Source organism: Eucalyptus grandis, chromosome 3, assembly GCF_016545825.1.
Source record: "Eucalyptus grandis isolate ANBG69807.140 chromosome 3, ASM1654582v1, whole genome shotgun sequence".
In the NCBI taxonomy this organism is placed as follows: Eukaryota; Viridiplantae; Streptophyta; class Magnoliopsida; order Myrtales; family Myrtaceae; genus Eucalyptus; species Eucalyptus grandis.
Window position 1 is genome coordinate 43,570,012 of NC_052614.1, and position 22,145 is coordinate 43,592,156.

The 22,145-nt window shown below is 41.1% G+C and overlaps 1 protein-coding gene across 1 annotated transcript; it reads left to right on the forward strand.

Annotated features, from left to right (window-relative positions):
* Positions 1 to 18,795: 18,795 nt before the first annotated feature.
* Positions 18,796 to 21,649, forward strand: LOC104437468 (uncharacterized isomerase BH0283). The gene is made up of 6 exons (XM_010050427.3): positions 18,796 to 18,878; positions 19,036 to 19,254; positions 19,983 to 20,288; positions 20,496 to 20,657; positions 20,810 to 20,893; positions 21,077 to 21,649. Exons 1-6 carry the CDS (start codon positions 18,849 to 18,851, stop codon positions 21,182 to 21,184), a joined length of 909 nt encoding a protein of 302 aa, XP_010048729.2. The 5' UTR covers positions 18,796 to 18,848; the 3' UTR covers positions 21,185 to 21,649.
* The last annotated feature ends 496 nt before the right edge of the window (positions 21,650 to 22,145 follow it).

Here is a 22,145-nt window from a genome sequence, read left to right on the forward strand (position 1 = left end):
TTTTTTGTCTGTGGAAAAGTTTCTGATTTTTTATAGTCGATGATTCATGAATACATGAGTTAGTGATATGGGTAATGTGATGGTAAATACGAGAACTCTTATTCACGAGAACCTGTCCCTGGCGGGTTCTGTCCTTTTGTATGTGCATCTTAAGATTACGATTTTAGTTACATTGATTACATGGTCAAGACAACTTACGGAGATGATGTATTTTGGATGGAGCTGCTTTTCTGACTTGATGTGCGTTCGAATCTGGCCCTCACTGGAGTGCTTTGCACTTTCATGAGTTCGGATTAGGGTTTCGGCCGATTTTGCTGATTTGATCTTTGGGTTTTTCAATGAGATTCATGTTAGTAGATTAGTCCAAACACATTGCATGTAGTTCTTTCCATGGTTGTTGCTCGATCATCCATCTCGTTTCGATGCATACATGGAAGAGGGTCCGTAGGATGAATTGCGGACTCGTGAAGTTCGTGTGAGGGAAAAAGAATCCTGTTTCTTTTTTCTTTTTTTTTTTCTTTTCTTCCTTCGTTCTAATTCACATGGTTTGAGGTTGTTCCTGGTCGGGATCATGCAAATTCAAAATGCTTGATCCTCGTCGTGTCATGACCTTGTGATCTTGATGTTGCTGATTGTATGTACGCTTCGGTTTTTCGAGAATTTCCTTCCTAAAAGATTTGATCTTCGGGATTTTTGAATGTGGAGTGCTTTGGAAATTGATAACATGGTATTGAAACGGTTTGATCTTTGGAAACTCTTTAGCATCTTTGAGAGATGAGCTTGTTTTTTGTCATGTCGCTGGATTTGCGACATACTGGTTATACCTCTTTTTCTGCTTGTCCGCCAGCCCATAATCCCACAGGACAAGTGTGAATTGTCAGTTGGAGGCTATGAAATTTTTGGGTTTTCAAATAGATGCTATCCTTCTAATAATAATTTCAGGAATTTCAAAGTTTTGTCTCCCTTTTAACTTGATGGGTACAATTAAGCAGAGAAGTGATTTACACTAAAGGAAAAAAAAAAGGAGATGCGGTTTGATTTATAGGGTTGGTGAATCTCGTAACACTTTTAGAGAATTTTTATGAAGTAGAAGAGCAAAAGGACCATAGAAAATTTGAATGTTGGCTTTGTTCGAGGTTATAGTCTTTTTCAGATTTGGACCGGTGACTAACGGAAGACTATAGCGTCAAAATACGAATTAATCAATATTACTGAAAATTCTGGCAAACCAAACGGACCCTTCATGTCTTCTTGTGTGGTTTTACCACGAGTCATCGGAGTGGACTGGCTTAACATGATTGAGGTTTAGAAGTTCTTTTTATAGAGATTTTGCTTGATCTCTTGTGGGTTTCATGCTAACATGCATGAAGGATACTTCTAAATTCAGATGATATGATTGTGTCAAATAGGTGGAGATTGAGTTATTGCATGACTACGTAATTTCCCAAATTTAAAAGATGCCAAATTTAAACATGCCAACCAAGGGTTGACGGTGAGGAAGTGTGAGATAAAGATTGTCCTCATGACTTTTTGATGTAATGGTTACTGATAGCTACGAAATTTTTGGCTCCCTTTAATTCTAGTAACCATTCGTATCCATTCCTATTTTGCCATTAGTTCGAAATATTAAAATAATAATTAAAAAAAAATTGTGGCAAAAATTGTTGCTTGATAAATGCAATATGATCTTGGGAAGTACATGTCGTAAAGTGCTTCATATTGTTAGATGAATTTTGGGCATATATTTTTTGGAGTTTCCTATTGATAAAAATTAGTATATACAATTACCTGCCCAAAGGGGGTTATTGTGTATATTAATTTGAAAATTGCATGAAGATAAATTCCAAAATTAAAAGATGGGGATTTATGACTCAAAAAGATTTATCTGCCCAAAGGGGATAAATTTTTTAAAATTATATGTAATTCCCCTCTATATTGATATATTAGAGATGAATGATGGGGATGTGTGACTCAAAATGTTTATCTACCCAAAGGGGATAAATTTTTTAGAGTTATGAGTAATTCCTCTCTATGTTGAGATAATGGAGATGTATAATTTAAAGGATTTATCTGCCCAAAGGGGATTGATCTTTGAAGATTATATGTAATTCTCCTTTGTTGTCTCTATATATTGATATCATGGAGATGTATAATTTAAATGATTTGTCTGCCCAAAGGGGATGGATCATTGACAATTATATGTAATTCTCCTTATTGTTGCTTTATAAACTTCATGCTATGAAAAATAATTGTGCATTATACACTCTGCTCGAAGGGGAGTTTATAATGTACTAATTATTTTTGTTGAATTACTTATTGCCCATAATTGATCTAATTGTATTATGTGTGACAAACAGTTATCTTTACTATAAACAACAAAGCCATGATTGAAATGTTAATTGGATCAAATATTATACTGTTAAGGATTTGATTAAAAAAAGGGGGGGGGGAGACATTATGATTGAGAATATTAGAACTGAGTCCATATTGGCTTATCCTCTAACAAAAGGCTTATGACCCATTTTGTTTAAAGAACATGTAAAGAATATGGATGTCTTAGATTCTTTTGATTTCTTTTGTTAGTGGGAGTTATATAATTTGTATTTCTAGATATTATAGTTATATGCAGATTGATAATGCTTTTATAATGTTTATTAAAGCATTTATTTTCAATGATTGTTGTTATTGATTCTATTGTTATCATTTCTCCTGTTGACTGAGAAATGGAAGTATAAAACAGTATCTTTAAACAAATTTTTAGTTTAAAGATGACTGGATGTCACTGATTATGAGATCTCATGTTGGATTGTGACATAATTGTGCAATTTCATGTTGTTTAGAAATCGCACTGAGGCAATTTCATGTTGTTTAGAAATTGCACTAATGCAGTTTCATGTTGTTGAGAAATTGCATTGAGGACCGATAAGAAATAGTGTAAATTTTGATCACATGTTGGCACTATTTCTTACTACACTACTAGGCCCATGATCCATGAAAATATAATACTTATTATATGTGATTATGGAAAGTCATGTGTTGTAGTATTTTCTTAACACATTGATCTCCATAGTCCTATACTGAGGTTATATAGGATTGGATTGGTATTGAGATGCCATTATTGGAATATTATTTTTAAAAAAGTTGTGGCCACATAAAACAAAATTTTCAGTTATTAACCCAATAGTGTCATTTTCAAATATAAAATCTTTTTCAAAATAAAATAAGTTAATTAATGTAGCCCAAGTGGGAGAATGTTGGAAATTTCCTATAATATGGGCTTACATTAATTAATTGATTTTCTATTTTAAATAATCGGGTTAATGGATATTCCAATATTTGTTGAACCCTAAAGTGATCTGAGTGAATTGGGTATTGGCATCTATTGATAACGGGCCTAGTTGAGCAGCAAAGTGTAGGCAATTGTGTTTGACTGAAGCTCATAATGGGAAGGGCCCAATTGACACGCTGTTGATTAGGGTTTGCTAGGTCCCCTCTCTAGCCTATAAAAGGGTAGGTTATACATATCAGTTGCTTTAATCCCATTGAAAGCTGCTATATCGAAATAGGTCATAGAGAGGAAGATCTGGTATTCCGATAGATCCCTGATTATCAGAGTGATCTATTTTTCTGCAAGTGAAGCAATGGCTCAAATAGGTACGCTTTAATTCCGCTATATTTATTGATCGGTGTTTTACAATCATGTATGGATCCGTTTGTTTCATAATTGATTAATTATTCATGTGAATAATTTTCTACATGCACCTGATGGTGATTTCCGTGTGTGTGAGCTAATTGTGTGGATTGGCGCATGCTGAGTCTAGTATAGATGCATGGGTGTATTCGGTTGCATGTGGTGTGTACAATTGGAGCATTCGGCACGTGAAAACTCTGCGTGGAAGAGCATGTATGTGCTGGTTGTGATGTCGATGTGCCATAAGTCAAGATTGTGGTGCGACAATGTGTGAATTAAATTAAATAAAAAAGATGTCCATCGGCCAACGACCCGATGATGCCTCAGGAAGGGGGATGCATGCTACATGATCATGGATGCCTTGATTTAAATTACAAGGCCAGCAACCTTTGGATACCAGGATGCCTTAGAGTATAAGAGGCCCCTATTGTGTGTCTGAAATGCCTCACTTTAAATCACAAGACCAGCGACCCTTGGATATCGGAATACCTCAGAGTGAGATGCATGTACGGTGTGTCTAGGATGGCTTGATTTAAATCACAAGACCAGCAACCCTTGGATATCAGGATGCCTCGGAGTTAGAGGTCCCTGCTATGTGTCTAGGATGCCTCAGTTTAAATCACAAGACCAGTGACCCTTGGATACCGGAATACCTCCAAATGAGATGCCCCTACTGTGTGTCTAGGATGCCTCGATTTAAATCATAAGGCCATTGACCCTAGGATATTGGGATGCTTCAAGGTGAGATGCCTAGGGTCAGTGACCCCTGAAGGTCCAGCCAACGACCCAGAAATGACTCGAGTGGACTGGTCAGTGACCCCGTGTAAATGACTCAAGGGTGGAAAAGAAATAAATATACAATTAATTAATTCATAAGGCGCATGAGTTCGCATGCATGGGTGATATTGCATGTTTGAGCTAGTGTATGCCCTGCTTTAGTATGTCTGGCCCATTGAATTTCGTAGAAAATGCATGCAGTCTACTTTGAATTGCGATTGTGTCATTGAGCTGTTATTTTGAACTATACTTGTTGTCGAGCGGTGTTAAGATCACGTAGCTTAAAACCTTGCTATTTCCTTTACTGGGCAATTACTCATTCATTTACATCTTTTTTAGATCGATAGCCATGGATGTAACACTGCTCGCACATTATGGAGCACCTGCCTACATCGAAGGCATGTTCCATGACGTGCTGGATCCGAAGTCAGGTCGGACTTATACCCGATATGAGTGTACCATGTGGATCGATGACAAGCGCCCGCATGGATTCCCATGCATTTCATCCCCCGGTTCCTCAACGTCAATGGGGAGCTACGAGGTTCGCTGGCTTCAGTACAGATGGGCCGGCGGATGCAGCTATGGGCACGTAGAAAGTTTGAGCGCCTTAGTAGGGATATTTTGGAGTAGATGGGGAAATTTCCTGGTAAATGAGTTAGGCACCATTTTGACCTCTCCTAGGTGTCTTATGCTGGTCATCTTGATGGATTTTTTTATGTGAATAAGATTGTCAAGGTGTAGTTATTTCCCCATGTAAGTATTTTGAGTAGGAAATGAAATGGAATAAGTGCTATGATGCTTTCTCTTGCACGTGTTGCATTTATGTTATAAATGCTAACTTATATAAAAGGCTTCAGCTCGAGTGATAACCTAAGCAACAAGATCAAAGGGCTAGTAAGAGTGCGTTTGATAACGCTCCCAGAACAAGTGTTTCTATTTTTTTGTTTATGAGAGTAGAAATAGAACAGAAACACGTTTGGTAAGTTTTTTGTTCCCGGGAATAGATCTAGAATAGAAACAAGAAACAAAAAAAAAAAATGCTTCTTGTTCCCGAGAATAATTTTTAGAACCTTACCTTTCCCATTTTCCTTACCAAAAAAAAATTTAAAAATAATAATATAATAATAATTTTTAGAAACAAGTTTTTTTTTTCCTTTTCTTTTCTTCCTTTTCTTACCGGCGAGGCTCCACCTCACCCAAATCTAGTGAGGCTGAGCCTCGCTCCGCCACCGCAAGGCCAGGCGACGCCAAACCAACCATCGCAAGGTTGGCGTCACCTAGCCTCACGGTGGCTGGGCGAGGCTCGGCCTCGCCAAATCTGGGCAACGCCGCCTCGCTAACCCATGGCGAGGCTCCCCCGAGGCCGGTGACTTCGCCGGCCCATGTCTAGCCGGTTGCCAACCGACCATGACCAAGGCCGGCGACCGGCTAAGAGGAAGGGAAGAAAAAAGAAAAAAGTAATAAAATTATTAATAGAGTTAATACCCTGAAAAATTTCAAACTCGTACACTTGTAACAAATTTACCCTAAACTATTTTTTGACCATTAAAAGCCCAAAACCATTATACTTTTGACAAATTTACCCCCAACTAGTACATTTGTAACAAATTTACCCTATATTAATTTTCGTTAAACTTTATTGTTAAATTATTAAGTTAAATGACACATGATAGTTGACTAGTATACCAATTTGGGATTTACGCTCCATTTTTCACAATTTACAATTTTTGTGATTTTTTGCGATAATAATCCAATTTAATAGAGGGTATATTTGTCACAAATTTACCAGTTTTGGGTTTTTGCGGTAGAATAAATTAGTTTGGGGTAAATGACCAGTTTAGGGTTTTTTATAGTCAATCGAGATAAATTTGTCACAGGTGTACCGGTTTGAGATTTTTCATGGTCAAAAAAATAATTTTTGGTAAATTTGTCACAAATGTACCAGTTTAGGGTTTTTCAGGGTATTAACCCTTAGTAATATACTAAAAGAAATTATAAGTTACAAAAATATTAGAGATTGTACCAAACGTATTTTCCTGAAACATAAATTTTTTATAGTTACCAAACGACTTAAAATGCTCAAAAATTGTTATCCAAAACAAAAATAGAAAAAATATTTCTCAAAAGAAATTATTTTCAGAAACAGAATCGTTATCATATGCACCTAAGTCATAAACTGGGATGTCACACGTTTCCTTCACTACTTCTCCAACTTTTATGAAGAACAAAAGTTGCTAAAGACAAATCAAGCCACAACTTCAGAGCCTCCCTCATTAAGTCTCTTGGACGTGTACCAAGGGAAATGATTGCCCTTGTCTTTCCTTTTCTTCTTTCTTTCATTTTCTTCATGTCCATATAGCCTTTGCCTAAGAAGACTAAAGGCAAAGGCTCTTACCTTTTGTTCTCAATTCATAAATTCAGGTCATGTCATGAGCCAATTTTTCTCTGTTCAATTTCTGCTTAAGGCATTTGCTATCTCATATGGAAATCTTCAAATTTTCAAGACCTAGCAATAGCTGATATAATTACAAGTGAATTGAATAGTTATAATTCAAAATGAATATTTATTAACCAACGTAGGATCATCATGACATTGCACTTATTGTAGGTATCCTGTATACTTTTGACTTGTCCAGAAAAAAAAATAGCTCTTAAGGTGTCACGCCTCGAACCCCGAGCATGCGCACATCTCTCGGTGATCAATAGAAAGCAACCTTCCCAGGACGCATCGCCGACCCATTCATTTTTATTGTACATGCCAAAGATATACAATAACCAATGAGATATAAATCTCAGTGAGTTCTTCCCTTATAAATCTCAATGAGTTCTTCCCCTAAGCCCCCGGTTAGTACACCAACTCAACTCGGGGTATCTCTTCAGAACTACCCCACAAACAACCAACGACCCATAACCAGCAACCAACAAACAATAGTCGATTCGCATACAACCTTACCTGGTATGCCATACCCTACACGTTATAACTCAGCACAATACACGCAATGCACATGGCCATTAGATGATGCAGTTCATTAATCACATAAGAATTGTGTAACAAGCGATCTCACCTGGCCATTGCCACGTCCTGCACGTTATCGATTCATGCGTGTGTGTTACAAACAATATTATCCACTCAGGCATGCCAATTACTTTCGGCCACATGGGCACGATACTCAACACACAGAAATACGGCCACACAGGCACGACTTATCACGTGTTCCAATTGATTATTGCCACACAAGCACAATTATCCAATACATAGTAATATGGTCACACAGGCACGATATACACCACACAGGCACAATCCTACGCCACACAGGCACGCTATTTCGCGACACAGGCACGATTAATTATCGCCACACAGGCACGGGCTTTTCACATGGGAGCATTGCCCACCCAACACACAGCGGGGGACAGATTCAACTCAATGATCACACAAGCACGCTACTACATCTCCCTTTCTATCTTTGGGCACTTAGACAATGCACACACGGTTGCATATACACTTACAAATCATTTTCTCCTAAAGACGGACCATTACGGTGTCCCTTGGACAAAGCATATTTCCCTTTTTGTGAAATTCACTCAATCCATGTAGATGCCCATGCATTTACACACTCATTCACTTCATAGGATTAAAATACATGAATTTAGAACACTTTTCGTTCTCAGGTAAACAGTGCTCGTGAACACTACCGCGTGAACAGTAAAATTCCAGAATTTCCATAATTGAATAAATAATAAACTAAACTCAGAAATTAAACAAAACATAAATTAAAACAAACAAACAATTAATTAAGCAAAACAAGATTAATTAAACACGTAAGCACAATTAAGAAATAAAAGCAAGATTAAGCTAAACTAATCTAATCCATCCATCTAACCACCTATCTTAGGGCTAATACAACTTAATTAATTCCCCTAAACTAGAATTAAATCTAACTAAACCAACCCTAAGTAAGTTTATGCACTAATCAAAGGATTATGAGCTAAACTCATCCGTTAAATGGGCCAGAGACACGCACGCAGCGGTAACGACGGAGGCGACGCACCGGGACCTCAACCATGATGATCCAAGGCAGTCCCAAGGTTGAAACAGCAGCCACAAGCTCAAACTCCCTTTGTAATTCCAAGAAACTGAATAGTAGAGGAGGAAAAGGAGTGAAACGGCTTCGCCAGAGCTCCGGCAAGGGGGTTGGCCGACAACCAACGGCACTAGGGGGTCAAGGGGGAGTGGCTAGTAGCTGGGCTGGGTGAAAGCTCGGTTGAAATGGGAGAAAACGAGCCGAAATCATGAACCAAGCATAATTGGACGGAACCGAGCGGTACCGCGTGCGGCGGCTTCCGACGGCGGATGGATCATTCCGACGAGCGACAGGGTGCTCCTGTACGGATTGGGTGTGCTTGTTACGGTGGTGGGTGGACCGTGGGCTGATTTCACACGGGAATATAACTTTTAACTCGAGTTTTTTATGAAAGGTCAGCTAGAGCAGAACAGTGCCAGACAATCAGACTACCGCTGGCTTCTGGCCGGCCAATGGGTCAAACAGCGACTCCAACCGGAAAATGGCAGGGTCCAAGCGGACAGTCTAGGTGTCCTCGACACGGTGGTGGGTGACACGAGAGTTTATTCGTCCGAGAAGCCAACAATCAACTCAGCTCTTTGGAAGAGGGTCTGTTGGAACAAAAGTAAGAAGAAAGGAAAACGAGGAGAGAGAGAGAGAGGTCGAGAGAGGGCCGAAGGAGGGGAGAGAGAGTGATGATAGCTAGTTGTCTTCCTCAACAAGCCTCTTTACTGCTTGCCCAACTCCCCATGCAAGTCCCCTCAAGGAGGGTGCAGCTCAGACTAACATGCGGCTTTAAGGATTCATATGTAACCGACTCGTGTTAAACCACGTTCAAGAAGACTCGACACATGGACATCATTGACTACATGAATTTGCAAATGATAGATTCTTATTTCAAATTACACGATTACTGAGGATTGCCATAGGGTCATTCGCCGGTTCGATAACGATAAACAGAATCACCCGTCGTTCCATTATGTTTTGTCCACGAGTCGACTTCTAGTCGTTCTTGGAATCAGCCTGCCTATCTACAGGATCGTCATCATGCAAGTCTAACGGTCAAGTTGTTTTCCCAGGTAAAATTCTTTAGTCGTACGAGTTTTGTCCTCATTAGCCTTTCCCCTCAAGATCAGTATCTCAAGAGTGATCAATTTCGAGTGAGATCAATCACCAATGCATTGACGAAATTCACATTCATTTATCCCACAGAGGGCTCAAATTTCAGAATGTCACAACTCTTCCCCTCTTATAAAAAATTTTTCATTGAAATTTAAATCATTGCAAATCTTTAATCAAAAAGGTGGGGGTACAGTCATCTCATCGAATTTTTGCTTTACCATGTTGCTCCTTCTGTCCCGTGGTGTTGCCAAACCACTTTAACCAACGAGGTTATCTTGGTGCGCAAAAATTATTCCTTCCAATCCACAATCTGAACCGGGCTTTCCACGTATGACACTTTATTGTCCATGTCTAATTCTTCAAAATTTAGCCTGTGGGTCGGGTTAGGCTCATACGTCCTCAACAACGACACGTGAAAGACGTCATGCACTTGCACCAACCTCGGTAGTAATGCAAGACAATACGCTAGGATCCTGATTCTTTCCAGAATCTCAAAGGGACCTATGTATCTCGGACTCAGCTTTCCCTTTTTGCCAAAGCGTGAAGTACCCCTCATTGGCGACGCCTTCTGAAAGGCGTGCTCACCAACTTGGAATTCCCATGACCTTCGATGCTTATCAGCATAACTTTCCTGGCGACTCTGAATAGTCTTTAATCTATCTCTCATAGCGGCACTGCATATACTGACTGCTGAACTAACTCTGGGCTGGTAATCTTCTGCTCTCTAACTTCCTCCCAACAAACTGGAGTTCTACACTCTCTGCCATAGAACACTTCAAACGGTGCCAACTGTGCAGTCTATTGATAACTACTATCGTGAGCTTCTGACAATATCTCTTCCTTAGGTTCCCCATTATCAGTACACACAATTGCCCACAAAGTTTTAGTGTTCCGCCCTTGGTAGCTTGCTAATTAGTCAATCTCCTTTCTATATCTTCCTGTAGAATCTTTTGGATCTCAGGATTTGTCAACTACAACATCTTAATTCTCAGCTGTACTTCCGGTTCAATTTTGAGGATGGCCATAAAACTTGAAAGGCGACCTACCTCAGATTTGAAACCGAATCTCCAATTCCTTCGAGTAAAATCCACTCCTAAATCATCACCTGTGCAATTGATGACTTTCGATCTTACGTAAAAGTAACTTTACTAGCTTTTATGGGGTGACATAGGAGGTCGTAATCACACTCCTTGAGAAATTCCAGCCAACAACATTGTCTCTATGAACGTCCTTGCCTTCTTCGACAATCTAGTTAGAGACATAGCTATTGCTGAAAACCTTCTCACAAATCTATTTGTAAAAACCTATCAACCCCAAGAACTTCTGATCTCTGTTACTGTCGTCGACCTTAGCCAATTGACCACGGCTTCAGTCTTGGTCAGGTTCACGGAAATCCTGTCGATGTCCTTGTAAGGTTTGAAACACTGCCCTTAAATGTCTTTCATATTCCTCTGGACTTCTAGAGTACACTCGGATGTCGTCGATAAACACTATCACGAACTCACTCTTCCTTTCTAGGAGTAAACTGGGTGATTCCTCAAGAAACGTGTTAGAAACTTTCTACAATGGAGATGCTCTCCACTTTCAGTTCCTTAACTGTCATACCCACTACGGTTGCCAAATCACCTTAGCAACCCACATCCAATAACCAAGTTGTCTTAAATGACGACATAAAAATAAACGAGGATCCTCCTCGATTTTCGACAAATTGAAACTTTCTCCCGCTAACGGGTTAAACTAGATTACTGCATAACAACGATTCATTACAACAAGATGCTCCTTGAGCCAATCTTTTTGATTTACAACCTCAAAGTTATGCATATGCAAATTCATCAAGTACAACTCTAGTAGCAATTCGCCTTTCTATGACTTCATTACAACAACTGAGGTCCTATAAGCTTAACCAAATTTCGGTTGCACCACTCTGATAAAATTATCTCAAAAACATTTTTCCTTTGATCGGTGCATGGCTCGGTTCATTCATGTTCCCTTCGCCGTCCTGGTGGTGCCCTATCTATGGTGCATTCTGCGGCGTGTTCCCTATGTTCTGTTCCATCGATGGTGGCGATAGTAGCTGCTGTGGTCCCATCGGCCTATACGGACAATCTTTGACTTAGTGATCGTGCTGGCGACACCCATAGCAAACTCTTGTCCCAAGAAAACACGTGGCCAATCCATGTCGCCTCCCACAGAAACAACATACTCCATTTTAATACGGTGTTGACTTGCCTATCCCACCCTTCTTGTCGAGCGGAATAGAATACCTTTCTCCATTCATCTATTTCTTCCCAAACCAATCTCCATCTCTATTAGATCCAAATCGTGATCTAGATGTGGCGACTCTTTCATTTTGATCCCTCTCGATTATCTGGGCTCTCCCATAAAGGTCATTGTAAATTCTCAAATCCAGATAGACCAATATGCTTCTCAAGTTTGGTCTGAATCCGTCCCTAAACCTTCTTCCTCGATTTGTCAGATTCTCAATCAGTTCAAGAACATATTGCGAAAGTTCAGCGAACTTCGCCTCATATTGGTCGACAGTCAAGGAACCTTGGCGAAGACGTTGAAATTCTACCATCTTCACTTCTCTGGCAGTCTCTGAGAAGTATTTGTCATTAAAGGCCTCTAGGAAGGTGTTCCATTTTGGGACGACACCTTCTGGAAATTTTGCTCCTTGGGTAGTCCTCCACCAAGTATTTGTAACTCCCTCCAGTTGGTAAGTTGCAATGACTACTTTTTCAATTTCATTGCACATTAGTAGTGCAAAAGCTTTCTCCAATTTTTGAATCCATGAATTAGCAGTTTCAGGGTCTCCTGTCCCAGGGAACTGAGGTGGGTTTAATTTTAAGAATTGCTCCACCAGCTTGTGAATTGGTCTTTCAGTGACAACAATTCTGGTGGACCTTCAACGGGTGCGGCAGCAGGTGCGGCTTCAGTAGCGGCGGCAACAGCCGTAGTAGCAGTGGCCTGAGCAACAACTTCAACTGCGGCGGCTTGGTTCATTGCTTGCTGATCCATTCTATTACCCATAACTTCTAGCACCTGCATGATCCCTTCGATTCTGGGATCACCAGGAGCTACTACCCCAACACCAACAGGAGGTGGTGCTTCGCTACTAGCGCTAGCCTGTGCTGGCGCTTTACCGCTGCCTCCTCGAGTACCGACCCTAGTCGGCGACCTAACACAAGCCATAGGCATAACAGCTCTCTTACTCAGAGTTATCTGTTCTGGCTCGCTCATGGTTCAGTCTTTTCTACTACTGAAACATGTCTTCCAAATCCACATGGGATTAGAAGATGAGCAATACACACAACAAGCAATTTTATCACACTACTACTATCAACATGCACCAGCATGAATTTAAAAGTCTTTCTTACAACTATCTCATGACTCATCGCACCTTATCACTCCAATCCCTAACCATTGCTCTGATACCACTAAATAGGGATGTCACACGCCGAAGCCTGAGCGTGCGCACATCCCTCAATGGTCGATAGAAAGCGACGTTACCAAGATGAGTCGCCAACCCATTCATTTTTATTGTATATGCGGAAGCGATTTACTAATCCCCTGACCACAATAAATATTGGATAGAAAAGCAGGAAAACAATTCATTACAAGCCACACTTTCATAAACAAATCAATTTATAAATAGAGGCCATCTCTAAGGTCCAAGTACAAGAGATTTATCTCCAATAAGAACTACTGAGTCATTTATGCTCTTGACCCTTCCGCCTCAAGCTCTAGGTTCTTCACACTAGGGACCTGAAAATGGTTATACAATAACCAATTAAATATAAATCTCAGTGAGTTCTTCCCTTAAGCCCCCGGTTAGTACACCAACTCAACTCGGGGTATCTCTTCAGAACTACCCCACAAACAACCAACAACCCACAACCAGAAACCAACAAACAACAGCCAAATCGCATACAACCTTACCCGGTATGCCATACCCTGCACGTTATAACTTAGCACAATACACGCAATGCACATGGCCATTAGATGATGCAATTCATCAATCACATACGAATCATGTCACAAGCAATCTCACCTGGTCATTGCCACGCCCTGCACATTATCGATCCATGCGTGCGTGTCATAAACGATATTATCCACTCAAGCATTTCAATTACTTTCAACCACATGGGCACGATACTCGACACACAGAAATACGGCCACACAAGCACGACTTATCACGCGTTCTAATTGATTATTGCCACACAAGCATGATTATCCAACACACAGCAATATGGTCACGCAGGCATGATCTATGCCACACAGGCACGTTCTACGCTACATAGGCACAATCCTACGCCACACAGGCACGCTATTTCGCCACACAGGCACAATTAATTATCGTCACACAGGTACGAGCTTTTCGCATGGGAGCATCGCCCACCCGACATAGTGGGGGACAGATTCAACTCAATGATCACGCAAGCACACTACTACATCTCCCTTTCTATCTTTGGGCACTTAGCCAATGCACACACACTTGAATATACACTTACAAATCATTTTCTCCTAAAGGCGGACCATTTTGGTGTCCCTCGAACAAAGCATATTTCCCTTTTGTGAAATTCACTAAATCCATGTAGATGCCCATGCATTTACACACTAATTCACTTCATAGGATTAAAATACATGAATTTAGAACACTTTTCATTCTCGGGTGAACAGTGCTCGTGAACAGTACCGCATGAACAGTAAAATTCCAGAATTTCCATAATTAAATAAATAATAAACTAAACTCAGAAATTAAACAAAACATAAATTAAAACAAACAAACAATTAATTAAGCAAAACAAGCTTAATTAAACACATAAGCACAATTAAGAAATTAAAGCAAGATTAAGCTAAACTAATCTAATCCATCCATCTAACCACCTATCTTCGGGCTAATACAACTTAATTAAATCCCTTAAACTAGAATTAAATCTAACTAAACACTCCTAAGCAAGTTTAGGCACTAATCAAGGGATTAGGAGCTAAACTCACCCTTTAAATGGGCTAGAGACACGCACACGGCGGCAACGACGGAGGCGACGCACCGGACCTCAACCATGGCGATCCAAGGCGGTCCCAAGGATGAAACAGCAGCCACAACCTCGAACTCCCTCTGCAATTCCAAGAAACTAAACAGCAGAGGAGGAAAAGGAGTGAAACGGCTTTGCCGGAGCTCTAGCGAGGGGGATGGCCGGCAACCAACGGCACCAGGGGGTCAAGGGGGAGTGGCTGGTAGCTAGGCTGGGTGAAAGCTCGGTTGAAATGGGAGAAAACGGCCCAAAATCGCAAACCAGGCAGAACTGGGCGGAACCAAGCGGTACCGCGTGCAGCGGCTTCCGACAACCAGATGGGACGGTTGGCAGATCATCCCGGCAAGCGGTGGGGTGCTCCTGTACATATTAGGTGTACTTGTCACGGTGGTGGGTGGAGCGTGGGCTGATTCACAAGGGAAGATAACTTTTAACTCGAGCTTTTGACGAAATGTCAGCTAAAGCAAAACAGTGCCAGGCGATCAGACTACCGTTGGCTTCTGGCCGGCCGGCAGGTCAAACGGCGGCTCCGACTAGCAAACAATGAGGTCCAGGCGGACGGTCTGGGTGTCCTCGACATGGTGGTGGGTGGCACGAGAGTTGATTCGTCTAGGAAACTAACAATCAACTCAGCTAACAATCAACTCAGCTCTTTGGAAAAAGGTTTGCTGGAACAGAAGTAAGAAGAAAGGAAAAACGAGGAGAGAGAGGTTGGTCGAGAGAGGGCCGAAGGAGGGGAGAGAGAGAGTGAGGATAGCTGGTTGTCTTCCTCAACAAGCCTCTTCAATGCTTGCCCAACTCCTCATGCAAGTCCCCTCATCTTCTCTCTCTTTCCTTGCCTTTATCCAAATGCTTTTAGGCGCGAAATGGTAATTTCCACCTTACACAAATTACCAATCTGACCTTGGGCTGAAATTGATGTATGGGCCTAAGAAATGGGCTTGGAAATGAATAGGAATGGACTTGGGAATTGATTGTGCTCAAATGGGCTTGAGGTTTGGTAATGGGCTTAGAAGGAGGAATAGTTGGTTTGGGCCCAATAGGCTCAATTGCTTGGTTTGGGCCCAATATGGTGGCTATCCCACCTTGGGCCTAAGGCCCACACTAGCTCTACTCGGCCCACATCCTCATAGGCTTGCCTTCTCGGTCCTTAAGTCCTTTTTCCCCACACTCGACTTGCTCGACACTACTGACTATCGAAGTCGCATCATCCAAAGTCCATCCCAGACATTCTCGATAATTCAAAGTCCAATCTTTAGTTCTCATGCCATGTCAATTTCGCCCAATACCATTTTGGGTGCAACTTAGACTAACAGGCGGCTTTGAAGATTCACACGTAACCGACTTGTGCCAAACCACATTCAAGACGTCTCGACACATGGACATCTTGACCACATGAATTTGCGGAGGATAAATTCTTATTTCAAAGTACACGATTACTGAGGATCGCTATAGGGTCGTTCGCGGGTTCAATAACAATAAACGGAATCACCCATCGTTCCATTATATTCTGTCCACAATCCACTTCTAGTCGTCTTTAGAATCGATCTGCCTATTTATAGGATCATCCTCATGCAAGTCACATGGTCAAGTCATTTACCCAAGTCAAGTTCTTTAGTCGTACGACTTATGTCCTCATTAACATTTCCCCTCAAGGTCAGTATCTCAAGAGTGATCAATTCCGAGTGAGATCAACCAACAATGCATTGACGAAATTCACATTTATTTATCCCACAGAGGGCTTGAATTTCAGGATGTCACATAAGGTGTGTTTGTTTAAAATTGTTTTTGTTCCCTAGAACACAAATTTTTGTTCTTTTGTTTTAGGGAACAAAAAATGAACAGAAACGTCTTTGTTTATACTTTTGTTCCCAGGAACAAAAAATCTATTTTTTTGTTCTCGAGAACAAATTTGGAACAAAAACAAGAAATTGAAAAAACTTATTTCTTGTTCCTAGGAACACTTCCAAGAAACACTTTTTTTCTTCTCATTTTATTTCTTCTTTATCAAATGTGTTTATGTTCTTTTTCTATTCTAGGAACAGAAATTTTGTGCAGTTATCAAATGCGTTCTTCTGATCAAAAATTGTTCTCCAAAATTAAAATAATTTTTTGAATAATTTTTTAACATAAATGTTACCAATTACGTCCTTAGATAACGCTTAGAATGAGGTATTAAAAATAGGGAAGGCCGGCAAAGTGGAGATAAAAATCTGTTTCCATGTGAATCAAGGGCAGACCTACCCCATACGATTTATAAGGAGCCGGACTATGGCGTTCTTCTGCAATAGACGTCGCCTGACTTCGTTGCTTCTTCTCCATTGGCCATCTCTCTCTCTCTCTCTCTCTCAATGGAAAAGGAGCTCCTGCAGTACTCAGTGGTATCAAGACAGCCTCTTTCTCTTCCATTTCATTCCCCTACCAGAGATGGAGATCTCTTGCGGAAAATTCCTTGAACTTTTCTGCATCGACCATGACATGGGCTCGTGCGAGGTGTTGTTTTTGTAGGTGGACGCATTCACCGACACGGCCTTCAAGGGGAACCCGGCGGCGGTGTGTATCTTGGAAGAAGAGAGGGACGAAGAGTGGCTGCAGGCTGCAGGCAGGGAGTTCAACATCTCACCGACTCCTGGCCTGTGAGATCTACAATATTTTTCAGCGCAGACGACGGTACGGTCGAATTAGTAAAGAGTCTTTCTTATTATGGCAAGAATAGATGTGAGTCTATTGATAGTCTTGCAATCAAACAGAACACAAGAAGAGCTGATGGCAAACGAGGCTCTAAAAGCTCTAAAGGACCTCTATGGCCCCAAAAAGAAGAAGTAGAGCGAAATTAAAGCTGTCTACACCACACGAGTCCAGCCTCTAGTAAGGCGATCGTTAAGCAATGAAATCAACCAGAGATTGCAACAGACATCCTATATAGCATGAGCATCGAAGAAATGACATTCCCAACAACATTTATCTCATTCTTGGTTTTATGTAATTGACGGACAATGCATCAACCACTTTGTCTCGTTTATGTGCTATCTCTGTATTGCTGCTCGTACAGATGCCTGGAAGCTACTTCTGACCTCTTCGGTCTTTCCCTCCTTAGCTTAAAAGAGATAATATCCCTTGTTAGTAGTCGAGTTTCTCTGAGAATGTGCACAGGTCAAAACTCGAGCTGAGGAGGAGTCCCATCTCGAAGAATGACGAGATGGTCGAGTTGCTTATGACCCTCTCATTCCCATTTAGGAACTCGCACGTCGGCCTCTGTAAGCTCTATACCAACCCTCATATGCAGAAGAGATGATCGCGTAATCCTATAGAGGCCCCATACATTTAATACGAAGAACCGATTACTGATATCAGTTTGCTGTTTATCTTGCATTAGGCCGTTCGAATTACGTCAGAGACTTCTAGGAAAGCTCCTGATCCATCATTTATAACAGTTTCGGCTAGGACAACATTTAGCGACGAACCATAGTTGTCAGTTTCCAAACAATACCGTTATTCGGGTGCCAAGAAAGGAACAAGAACACAGGTTGCGGGATCGCTCGATGGCTAAACTATAGCTGGTCCACAACATATGATTCCAAAGTATCAATAACATCACTATTCGTGGTTATCACTGACATGGTAATCTATTGATAAAAGCGTTACGTTCTTTTTCATAAGTTCTCAATTCACAATTTCAAGTCATGTCATGAGTGAATCTATATTCAGTTTGTACTTCAAGTATTTACTATCTCATATGGAAATCTCCAAATTTTCAATACACTAATGAGACCTAGTAACAAGTGATATAATTGTGAGTGAATGGACTCAAGTCGAATATTTAATAACGGATGTGAGACCATAATGAACATTGCAGGTAGGTGTGCTGGTTACTTTTGACTTGTTCAGAAACAACAAAAGAAAAAATAATAATAACTCTGAGATAATGCTTAGGAGATAATGCCTAGGATGAGGTAAAAATAAATAAATAAATAAAAAGAGGATGGCCGGCAAAGTAGAGATAAAAATATGTCCCGTGCAGATCGCGGGCAGTACTGCCCCGAGCGATTTATAGGGAACTGGACTATCGCGTTCTTCTCCAATAGACACATCACCTGGTTTCATTGCCCCTTCTCAATTGGCCATCTCTCTCTCTCTCTCTCTCTCTCTCTCTCTCTCTCGATGGAGAAGAAGCCGGTGCAGTACTCGGTGGTATCAATACACTCTCTTTATCTTCTGTTTCGTTCCCCTGCCCCTCTTTGGCTCATGCTTTTAAGCCCACCGGATATGGAGATCTCTTGTGAACCTTCCTTGAACTTTTACGAATCGACCATGACATGGGCTCGTGGGTGGAAGTGTTTTTTTGTAGGTGGATGCATTCACCGACACGGCCTTCAAGGGGAACCCGGCGGCGGTGTGTGTCTTGGAAGAAGAGAGGGAGGAGGAGTGGTTGCAGGCAGTGGCCAGGGAGTTCAACATCTCGGAGACCTGTTACCTGACCCGGGCCTCGGGCTCGGAACTTGCCGGCTCGGGCGACGGGGGATCGAGCCCGAGGTTCTGGCTCAGGTGGTTCACTCCAGTTGAGGAGGTGAGTGAGTTTCGGAATTCCATGTTCGCGTCGTTGCTTGCTTTGATTCGGAAATCGCAGGATATAGAGCCTGTGGCTAATAAATGACTAAAAGCTCTTTTGTCTGCTCCCCACGCGAATGACTAATATTCGATTTTGTGCATTGCTAAATTTTACTTGCGTGCTTTTGGTAATTTTCTATCTTTATCATAGGCAACAAAAATGGCATTTTTTCAGTTATCGTCGCTGCCACGCAGAGTCAGCTTCTTGGTTTTGTTATGATTCTTTTCATTTGTGATAATTCGTGGCTTCTGAGTTCCACTGCATATAATCAACAATGGACAGCTTGATGAAGAATTCGTCGACAATTCGATTTCTATTTGTCCTTCGCCGTCTGTTGTCTTCTCATTACTTTGGATTACCAGTTGATTCGCTAATTGTCCTTGTATTAGATGAAATTATATCTATCACCTGCGTGGGACTATGAATCATGTTGATGTTGTTTGATAGGCCTCCAAGTCCGACACCGAGTCTCTGATGTACTTGAGAGATGCCTGCTTCGTCGTTATACTAATCCATTTCCACCAGACTAATCTATGTGGTTGCTCTGATGCCTGGTTTTAGATAGTGGCAGTAAACATCAATGTAGATGATCAATCAGTTTGATGAAGTATGTCTCATTTCAGTGTGGAAGAAATGCTACTGGAAACTGGTGATCACATTATCTAATCACAAACTTTACCTTTCAGGTTGAGCTCTGTGGTCATGCAACGCTAGCTGCTGCGCACGCTCTCTTCACATCTGGGATGGTAGATTCTGACACCATCGAGTTTATGACATTATCCGGAATTCTGACTGCTAAAAGGGTTCCTGAAATGAAGTCATCCAACATTTCAAAGATTCAAGACGGTGATGTGCCTGGAATATTGATCGAATTGGATTTTCCTGTAGTCCCGATCGCTGAAGATGATGCTGAGCGGATTTCATGTGTCTCCAAAGTTCTCAATGGCACTTCCATTGTTGAAATCAAGAAGACGGCAACGGGCAACCATTTCGTAATTCCTCAACTGCGACCTGATCATTTTCTTTTCCCCATAAATACTGTTTTGGGTACATTGAACCCCTTGCTTCCTCTTTGAGGCAATCGTTTTCATTCTGTTGATTCCAGGATTTGTACAGCAGCAGCTGGCATTGAGCTGATTTTCATTAGGAAGAGAGTATTTAATTCCTTCATTTCTACTTTCTTCTGCTTATTCTCGCAGATTGTTATCCCATCAGGGAAAGAAGTTGAAGAATTTCAGCCCCAGTTTGATGAGATACAGAGATGTCCTGGGAGGGGTATTATCATCACAGGATCGGCTCAGCCAGACTCAGGATTCGATTTTGTCAGTCGATTCTTCGCCCCAAAACTTGGGGTGAATGAGGTATTAAAGTTCATACCTTGGAATGTTTCTTGAAGAATCAATCATAATTAGTTCATCAATTGTCTGATTAGTTGATCATCTGTCGAAAGCTGTTCTATCAACCAATTTTATGCTCTTACCACAAACCCCTGAATGAATGATCTACTTTCCAGGATCCTGTATGTGGCAGTGCACATTGTGCTTTGGCACCTTATTGGAGTGAAAAGCTGGGGAAAAATGATCTCGTTGCCTATGCTGTAACCTCTCTCTCTCTCTCTCTCTCTCTCTCTCTCTCTCTCTCTCTCTCTCTGTGTTCATCCACACATGCTTGTGCCCATGTCTCTGCCCTTGTGAATGCCCATGTGTTTTGCTTCTCTCGTCTCTCAAATGGTATGTAAATGAATGATTTTCGATGGCCTCATCATTTTCACGTCTTGTAGGCATCGCCCAGAGGTGGAGTAGTGAAGGTGCACTTGGACGAGCAGAACCAGAGAGTGATGCTGCGCGGCAAAGCTGTAACTGTAATGAAGGGCTCTCTTCTTGCTTGAATTTCTAGGCGCTTCTTCTCACTTTTGAACTTACAGCGCGTGAAATTCCTGTATGTGAGAAGGAACTGAAATAAGTGGGCTTATGTGGTGGGTTGGATGTTACCGATTGGAATAGGGTGAACTACCTGAGATCATATTTTCCTTTATGAGAGGTTCTCAATCTGCTTGCGTTGGAGAGTGAACTAAAAATTGTAGAATGAATCACATTGTTTCACGCTTAAAGGACTGTCTGTAGAAGAATGCGCATGTTTGATTGAAATAAGGGTTTATCGGCATGTCGGGGAAAATAAACAAGGGACTTAAAGCCTCCGTCGGATGAAGACATCAGCAGTGGACAGTTTCTGCTCGCATGGAAAACTAACTTCCTGCCAATTTTTCCTTCAAGGAGTAGGATGGCCATTCATTTCCTGTACTTGTTGTGGAGTTGGGTTGTGGATTGCAGCTACGCTATCTGTTATATTTCAATGGTACGTCAATGATGGGATGCGATTAAAATGCACTGATTTGTCTTAATGTGACATAATGGAGAGACATATTTTGAAAGAGTGTGAGAGAAGTTAACATTTGGTAGAAAGAATGTTCTAAAACAAAGGGTTCTCTCTTCTTCTCCTCTCTCCATAAAGAACAAAAGGTGTTTCATTTCTACTTCAAGAAGACAATCGGCATTAACTTTGTAGAACGTAATATTTTTCTTGCGATTGTATTCAGACCATTATGAAGCCATATCATTTGTCGTTCCTTCATGATTCAATATACCTTCTTAGGTAATTCATTTATTGCATATCAAAGAGATAAATTGTTTATTCTACCGACTTTCTTCCAACATTGGTATCAAAGCTTTTGTTATGATCTTTGCCTTATTTTTCCGTCAAATTTTCTCACTTGCTATTTGATATGAGGTTCAAGAGGATAAACTTCACATCGTCTAAATGTTCATTACTCAGAAATTGCAACATAAACC